Source organism: Suricata suricatta, chromosome 2 (genome assembly GCF_006229205.1).
Source record: "Suricata suricatta isolate VVHF042 chromosome 2, meerkat_22Aug2017_6uvM2_HiC, whole genome shotgun sequence".
Taxonomy (NCBI): domain Eukaryota; kingdom Metazoa; phylum Chordata; class Mammalia; order Carnivora; family Herpestidae; genus Suricata; species Suricata suricatta.
In genome coordinates this window covers 23457853-23466939 of record NC_043701.1, presented here as the reverse complement: position 1 = coordinate 23466939, position 9087 = coordinate 23457853, and the positions used below count along the sequence as shown (strand labels likewise).

At 46.9% G+C, this 9087-nt stretch overlaps 1 protein-coding gene across 1 annotated transcript in view; it reads left to right on the top strand.

The window, feature by feature from the left end:
- Positions 1 to 9087, top strand: part of SND1 (staphylococcal nuclease and tudor domain containing 1) — a 413215-nt gene that overhangs the window by 312145 nt on the left and 91983 nt on the right. Inside the window, exon 16 of the mRNA XM_029923894.1 lies at positions 5548 to 5657. Within this exon, the coding sequence (XP_029779754.1) occupies positions 5548 to 5657 (110 nt within the window). The remainder of the gene's footprint in view (positions 1 to 5547; positions 5658 to 9087) is intronic.

The following is a 9087-nucleotide window of genomic DNA, read 5'->3' as shown; positions in this document are numbered from 1 at the left end:
AATGGTAGAGGAATATAATGTTTTCATGCCGGTAATTAAGCTTGGTTGGTACAAAGTCTGTTCCATCATTGAGCCCTCTGCTTCCAGCACGTTGCCCAGCCCAGAGGGGAGGCACTGATACATATTTGTGAAATGGAAGGAGGGAATGTTTGCTGAGAGAACTGTGGCATACTTAAGTATCCTAAGTAGGCAGAAGGCAAAGAGTATGGCTGCATGCATCTGGTGCCCCTCCTCAAGAACATCCGACGTAGCAGTGAGCACACTGGATGTGAAGTAAGCACATTGACTAATTCTTCCAGTTGGTTATTGTTTCCTCTAGGGTTTTGTTTCCTTCAGTTAATCCCTGGTCTCTTGTTTGCTAGACAAAGTGCCATTGGGAAGCTGTCCCTTCTAGCCATGGCAGATTGGCCACACTTCTCTTTAGCTCCCATTGAAGGTAAAAGCAAACACACTTTGAGCCCAGACGCTTAATTGTCATAAAACTCACATACAATGTAAAATATTCAGAGCGATACATGACTCTCACATAGCCATCAATAGAATCTCTTTTATAGCCATTATTGTATCATTAACATGAATTTGTACTTCTGTTCCAAAGCTGACTGACCAAAGTGTTTGTGTTAATTGACCTAGTTAGTCAATGTCTCTGAATGTATAATTTCTTTTTAATAGAATGCTCTATAGCCTGGCATTTTAAATTTGAAAAGGGGCACCCTGGACTCCAGAAGTCAAGTCTTGGGTGAGGAATCTCAGAAGGGCATAGCCAAAATTACAGGATCTTATCGCCAGGGGAGACCTCTGCGCTCCTTTATTTCATAGAGAGGGACCATGAGGCCCAGAAAGGTTTCATACTTTATCAGTGGCAGGGCAGAAACCAGAACCGTGATGTGCTCATGGCTAGTGATGCATTTTATTTTCCTAAACCCTACAAAATCAGGCATATCCTCTTTTTTATTTTATGTAGTCTTGGTCAACCATCATATCCCAGAAAGCATAAAAAAGATATGAAAAATAATGGGGTTTTAGCTATAGGCAGATAGATCTCTGAGGTTTAAAAGAGGTCAAGAAGCCACATGGATAAGGGTGTGTGTCTCAATCTGTCCTTCATGGACATCAGCTGAAAAGCCCTACAGGGTACAGTATCTTTCTTCTTTCTGGCACACCCTGTCATCGCCTAAGAAAATGTTTTAAGAATGTTTGGGAATTTTTTATATCACTTTTTTTTTTCGTAACCAAAATATTTTTGTTTTTTGAACAACTTGTGTCAGGAATCAGTCTGGCAGTTAACCTGTACCTGTGCCGTTTGAAACACAGCGGCGTTTATACTTTCTTCCCGGCAGGCCTCACGGCACCAGTGCGTCATTGGAAAAGGCAGCTGTTAGCGGCAATCCGCACAGTCCAGAATTATGGGCCTTTCTCACATGGCCGGAGAGAGATTCTGGAACTCCAGTGATATCTTGCTTCGTATTTACAGTTTGGGAGCTCTCCATTGCTGCATGTCAGCCCGCACAGCTCAATGGCTGGAGCGTGGGGTTTGTCTTCTGAGAATCCAACTTTCCTTCCCTTGATCTGTTTTCTTTAATATTATTCCTTTCTTTCCTTTCTTTCCCTCTTTCTTTCTCTTTCTTCTCTTTCTTTTTCTTTTCTTTTCTTTCTTTTATTTCTTCCTCCCTCCCCTCCCTCCCTTCCCTCCTTCCTTCCTTCCCCACTGTATTGGTAACAGAGCAGCACACCAGGTATACCAGGCCAGTCATGCAACCTTTGTTTGAATAAAGGTGCAACAGGGACCGAGTTTACTTACTGGCCAGGCTCTCAGGAATGGCAGGCCGGGCAGAGTGCTTCCTGCTGACAGCGTGTGTCTTCGCCTGGTATTCAGCAGCAACAGCTGTCTTCCTGGCTTTAGAATATTCACTTGTTTGGTTTCCTCTCTGTTGGTGGACAGTGTATTTTTCTGCCCTATTCCTTAATCCCTTAGGACACAAAAGCAAGTCCAGCAGCTGATAAATAAGCATTCAGCATAGCCTTTGAATGAGTCTCTAAGAAGGCCTTCAGGGCTCTCCCAGGCTCTGTCTTCATACTGTAATCTATACCAGCATTAAGCTGAGGGCCTTCACAGCATTAAGACTAGAGTCTTAATTCAGTGTCATAACCTTCTTTTTTTTCCTCTTTAATGAAACAGAACGCATCATTGTTTTGTGGAAACTGTTATACATACATGTATATACCCATAGCTAAATGTGTATATATTGGTCATAATAAAACGAAAGGCTGGAAAACACTCAGTTACACAGTTCTTTTCAAGCAGAAGTAGATTCTGCCCCTCCCTTCTCAGGCCCTGTTTTACATCTTAGCCACACTTTGTCCCCCCAAATCTAGCAGTTCCCCTGCCCCTGAGCATGGAAGCGCTACTGTGGCAGCCTCAGTGCCAAGCACCCTCCGCCTTACGTCCACACACCAGCTGTGCCTGGACTCCTGGGCCCTGCTCACCTGCTCAACAGGAACTGGAGGGCCCCAGGCCCTGGACTCCTGCCTGTTCGCCACGACGGGCTGTGATGCCCTCTAGTTACAGTGCTAGTGAGCTCCAAAACTGGCTTCTTCTCGATGACTTTAGCATCTGCCAATTCGGGGTTCATATAGGCCACTTAGTAGCTTTGTAATTTCAGGCCTTAGGTCTACTCATAGATAGAAGGTGCTCAGTAAATATTCATTTCACACCTCTTTTTTCCTCTTAGCACTCATACCTCAGTTCCCACTCCCACGGGGTGTGTTTTTAAGGTACAACTTCTCCCTGTCTGTCCTGAGCTGAGCTGTGACAGAGAAGGGGTTACTTCAGAGGAGACTGGTCAGAGCAAAGTGGGAGACCACCCGGAAGGAAAGGAAGTGAATGATAAAAGCAGAGATAATACTCTTGTTCTCAAGCAACTTTTCTGTTCCCCTCCTTCCTTTTACCAAGCTCCCTGATGGGAATTAATGTGCATCGGTGTGTTTACTTTTTCCCCCTTAAAAAGGTACAGGGAGACCACCTACTTCTGCTTTCTGCTTCCTCCTCTTGAAGAGCTGGATGGAGCCCGGAGCTGGGGGAATAGATGAGGAAGGCCCTCCTTTGCCTCTGAAACTACATGGAGTGGCTGACTTTTGGTCACCTCAGGGCCGAAGGTCTCTCCTGAAAGGCATTTTGACTCCATTTCTGCCTGATTTGTTTTAATTCCCGGGGCTGGTTGAGCCATCTTGTTGTCTGGATTTAACTGCTTCATGGTCTCCCACGATTCAGAGGGAGCTACAGGGATTTCTAGATTTCTTGAGATTTCTGAATACCAAGATCGTGACATCAGAGCAGAGTAGGTACATCTACTCAACTAGTAAGACTCCGAAATCTTCTGTGCCTTTTTTGTGCAAAGTCTTTCCCCCAATTCCTGCCACCCAGTCAGTTGTCTCAGCCTCCTCGCGGTTCCAGTCTCCAGTTCATAACCACCCCACCAACAGCACCCAGCTCGCCCCCCCTGCCCCAAATGGCTGCTAAGGGTCAGAAGGGAACTGGAAACTTATTGTAGCATTATTGCTGTTTTGCAACAAAGCCTTATCTATGGGTCTATGGCCAGAAAGCTCAATGGAATTGTTTGTTTTTCTCTCTGACAATTCTGTTCTTGCTTAGTTTGCAGATAGAAAATGAAAAGTGTTTTTGGCTGTTGATGTTGTAGAAACCATGGGCTGTCTTTCATTCAGTTTTACTCTAGTCTGTCTCTCCCTTCTGGGTTAAATCTCAGGCTCTTTGGCTTTGAGTTTATTGCTCTCTTTTGCCAAAAATCAGTTCTGCTTCTCCCACACAGCCTGGTACTGAAGGGCCCAGAACGAGGCAGCCCTAGTGATCTTCTCACCCAGGGGACACTCCAGTAGGGCCTTCAGCTGTCCCGTCCTCGCACAGCTGGGAGAGTGGCCCTGGCCCCCGCCCCAGCCGCTGTCCTGCTGCAGGGGCTGTCCTGCTGCTGTGCTCCCTCTTCGGTGTTCCGTTTGATGTGATGTATTCCTTTTGTGAGGCCTCAAGGCTTGTTCTTGAGCTTCTGAAAACCCAATATATAAACTATTCCCTTTCCTCCGAGCTTCATGACCTTGAATCTGTACTGTGGCCAGAAACAGGAGCAGCCACCTGGCTTCATTCGTAAGAGACACATATTCTGTCCCAGCAGTGGGGGCCCCCTTAGCCCAAAGGCTTCCTGGGAAGTGTGTGCAATAGCCTAGACACCCTGCTACTTTGCCTCCTGCGCCAAATCTCTTGTACCTGCACCCAAGGCCATTTGGAAGTAAGAATGGCCTGCCTTATTGTAGCAAGAGAGACCAGCAGTGATTCAGAGACCTGGGCATAGAGGCATCCTCTCCCTTATTCTGATCATTTCCTTTTATTGTGTCTCTAGCCTACTTCAACTTTTTGCCTCATAATTACAGTTGCAGTATGGATCTTTTGGAAATATTCATAAGTAACTCAGATGTCAAAATGTGACATTTCATGGCCTGTCACTGATGACCACTGTTAGTGATAAATCCAAATGCAAAATGAATGCCTGAGTCAAAGAGAGAAAGAAAAGACAGTCTGAGTTGATCAGTGAGCACCTATGTTGTATAAAAGACCGTCTTGGGATATAAAAAAAGTGTGAAGAATGGAATCATCAGGGATCTTACAGGCTAGGTATGGAGTGAAAGACAGCTGATGTTATAAGCATGGTAGTTACTATAAATAATAATAATAATGGCAAAACCATAAGAGCTAAAATGTATTCTACTTCTCCATATGCCACACATTGTGCCACCACGTGTTTTTACATACATAATCTCCCCTGGTTCACACAACAACCATGTTAGGCAGAAACATTATTCTATGTACAGTTTCACAAACAGGACAGCTGAGGCTTTGAGTGGTTCAGCAGCTTGGCTGCGGTCACAGAGCAAATACATGATAGAATTTGGATGTGTATCCAGGGTCTGTCTGGTTCTAGACACCTAATACTTTATCAGTATTCTGTTATTTCTGTTTCTCATTCTGATTGATAAACTGATGGTGCTATTGTCCAGAATATAGCCAGAGGACAGCTGGGGAAGCTTATGAAGAGAAAAATGACACTGAGCTAACACTCGTGAATTTGACGTGAAAGCCAGATAGTAAAGAGAAAACGTCTTGGAGTCACTGGAATGGCTCTCAGGAGGCAGAGTGGCTGGGGACGGCATGTGAATTAGGTGACGGTGGAGCTGACAAGAGCCCGTGGGACTGTAAGGGGGCGCATCCCACATCTGGGTGTGCCTGTGCTCCCTGCACGTCTTATTTGGAACTCTCCAGGTCTCTTGCTGATGCCCAGATGCCGTGACTGAGAGCTCCCTGCCCCCCTCAACCCCCCACCCCCAGCCATCACTGCCCTGGTGATAGTTGGCTTTTCCCTCTGCGCACCTTCTCTCTGACGTGATGCATTCTGTTCTGAGAGTGTCAGGCGCCCAGCGTTGCGGACACACGGGCCTATCAGGCCCCTTTTCATCACCAATTCTCCTTTTCTCCTGACACAGGCATTGAATGCCCCAGAGGAGCCCGAAACCTTCCAGGCTTGGTGCAGGAGGGAGAACCTTTCAGTGAGGAAGCCACACTTTTCACCAAGGAGCTGGTGCTGCAGCGAGAGGTGGGACATCTTACAGTTGCTTCTTGTGTGAAGAGGGATGAGAACATGGGGCTCCCTGGGTCTCATGCTTTCCTTCCACGTCTGTGGAATGATCAGTCTGTCATTTTCTGGTGTTCTGCCTTCCTCATCCACCATCGTTCTGTGTCTGCCCACATCCTGCTTCCTTGAGCCCCGCGTCACTGGGCAGCCACCCCCAGACCGCCCCCCGCCACCAGTGCCCTGGGATGCAGGCTGAACACCAGGCCGGCCTAGGCAGCATCCTGAGGCACAGAGCTTAGAGCTCTGCAGCCCTCCTCCTCGGCGAATTAGCCCGCGCTGCCTGCCTCCAGCTGGATTTAGAAGCTTGACTAACCCTGTCAGGGGCCAATTTTCTTTGAACATTTATTTGTATCTTTGAGTAATTGCATTTTCTGTAGCGGGTTTTCTGACTTAATTTAATTGTATTTCTGTTTCTGCCCGTCGACCTGGCTCTTGCAGGCAGGAGTTGGGCTTCACGGCTGCTGTGGTGTCCATCTACCTGCTAATTTTTATCAAGTCATAGTCAACTGATACATCTTCTTTCCAGGAGTATTCCAGTCATTCATCCTGCTAGGTGGGCACAAGAAAGGAACAGTGGGGGAGTGTGCTGGGCTCAGGCTGAGGATTTCAGATCTGCCTTTGTCCTCATTTCTTTTATAGTCAAACCCATAGGGTCCCTTTAGCTTTCATGTAATATTGTAATATGCACAGAGCTAAAAGATTACGGGGTCCTCTCAGAGGTTAGCTCACTCGTGGGTCTTTGTAGATCCTTGAGATCAGACGTATGGGCTTTGGGATGTTCATAAGCTTCAGCATCTCTCATTTTGATTTGAATCACCAGTGAGTATATCAGGTACTAGAGGCACAAGAGAGCAGGCTAGCCCAAGATGCTGTATGGGACTGCCCGGCCTGTAGACTTTGACTTTGACTTTCAGCTGAGCCACGCTGTTTGCTTTGGGTTGCCACCTCTTGGGGATTTTTTTTAGCACTTACCTTTCCATTTTGTGAAAGAAAATGGGGTGGCAAAAGAAATCCTGAATTCCTAGTTCAAGATAGATGGGTTCCATTTCCCAAAATGAACTGCAGCTACCTGGGCATCGCACGGTCTGTGTTGGCCATCTGCAGAGTGGGGTGGGGGCAGGGGTGCTCAACCCCTTCCTTACCTCCTCAGTCGCGCATAGACCTGTTTTATTTTTGCTGAGACACATTTCTGATTGTGAAGAAGAAATCCTCATGCAGAGTGCCTTCCTCCCTCCCCTCTATTTTGTAACTGCCCTGTGTGGTTTGAATTCTTATCAACTAAAGGAAAGCCCCTACTGGAGAAGTATTTTAAGAATCCAAACAGTCCAGTTACCTATCAGTAGCTGTTGCAATTTGGAGCACAGTAATTAGGTAGATGGGGCAAATACTTGGGCGTTTCCTCAGTGTGGGCCTTTGGATAATGAACTGTAGAGCAGCTCTGTGTTGGAAAAAGCAGGTCCATACAAGGTCTGCGACTTAAAGTCATCACAGAAGTAGTAGCAACAGCTGTCTGGTGGTCGTTCGTGCTTTGGATGGAGGGAGGTAGGGCCCTCTGGGGTTGTCTGAGACCTTCATTAGAACATTCTCGTCACTTCTTAACTATGCCGCATTCGGTGTTGCCCTCCCATTTGTCACCGTTGTGCTCCCCTGTTGTTCATATCTCCTGAAGTTTCTTTCCCTTTCTTTCCCAACTCTCGTTTCCCCAGCCACTTTGCTTCTGATCACGTTTTCTGACCCGCTGGTGACATCCAAAAAGCACAAGGGGGTCAGAGAGAATACTGGCCACTAAAAGGAGTGAGGGCCCAAAACTTCTTTTACTCTCTTAGTATTGTGACCTTACCTTTGTCTGTATGTTTGCTGATATGTGATTGTTGAAAAAGATCTATGTTTCCCCATCTTCTTTGATGCCCCTGGCATGTGAGTTTGCAGACCATGGTCTAATCCAGATTTGATATTTGGCTTTCTTGGTTGTAGCACCCCAATCTTGCATAGCCCTGAGTTGGGACTCTTGATAAAAACTTTCCGCATTTTCTTAGCTGCTTATATGATTGCTTGGCCTGTGTTGAAAGGTCTTTATCCAGAGGGAAGAGGAATATGGCCTAAACTCAGGAAACCTTTAAGTTTTAACTAAACTGTTTTCTGAATAGTGTAGGAGTGAAGAGTGGTTTTTGTTTTGTTCTGTTTATTCACTTTGCTTTTACCTGTGTATTTATTCCATACATCATTGTCCTGGGGAGCATTTCTCTTCGCCTCTTCCTTCCACCCCACACGCATCTGGGAAAGTCTGATGGATGGGCGGTCCTGGACACGGAGGCCCCTCCCACCCAGAGGAGAAAGTGCCCTGCAGCTGTATGCGTGCCTGAGTGTGAGCCTGCCTGCAGCCTCTCACCTGTGCAGTTCTTACCTCCCGGGCAGCCTCCAGGGCACCCCCTTCCCCTCCAGCTGGGCCGCTGTGATGGACGCTGTTCAACCGGCGTTTAGAACCTTGTGCCAACCCCCTTGATAATCTGATTTGGTCGGGTCATCAGGTATTGTGATGATGTGATTGTCTGTGACCCTGCCCCCTCCCTCCCCTTAAAATTTTTCTTTTTATTATCTTATTTTTGACCAGGATTTCTCTACCCTCTGCCTACTTTCCCCAGTGACTATAAAATGGCAGTATCCTTCTGTAGGAAGGAGAAGCACACGGATTTCCTGATTTCACAGCACATCCTGGGCCCACTGTGCAAGTTAGACTCATATGCATGAACTTGTAAACTGACTGGAGAAGGGTGTGTAGTGGGGGAGAGACTCTATCGGACACTGCCCCTAGGTCAGCCCACCTGCCAGGGAGCAGACAGAAAGCTGGCATACAGGTGCCTGACTCCCTCTTTATGAAGTACACTGTCTTGGCTTTGGGTGGCCAGAGCAGAAATTCTGCATGGCTTTCTGTTTTGGGTGAAGAGAGAGTTGTAGTCTTTCTGTCCCATAGCCTCACGTGGAGCTTTCCAGAGTCTCACACAAGTCGCATTATCTGGACACCCAATAGTCTTGCTTTCCTTAAGTGTGTTTTACAGTGATACTAGGTAGCACAGAGCTACTGACGTTCCTGGCCCCCATCAGCTCTGTTTTCCTATCTTTCTGATCACCTGTCATTGTGTTTCTTTTTTGTCTCCATTTTTCTGTGTGCTCCTTCTCCTTAGCCATTGGCTCCATTGTCTTTTGTTCCTTGCCCTGAGCCAGGAGTCTGGGAGGACTGCTCCAGGTCATGGTCTGGGTGTTCTGGCATTCTTGCTCCAGGGCAAGAAGAAGAGTGATTTAGACACCAGCTTGTTACCAGACTTTTTGTGGCCTTAACGGCCAAAGCAGCTGAGGAACTCTGAAAGGACTTCACACTTAACTTTTACTCAGA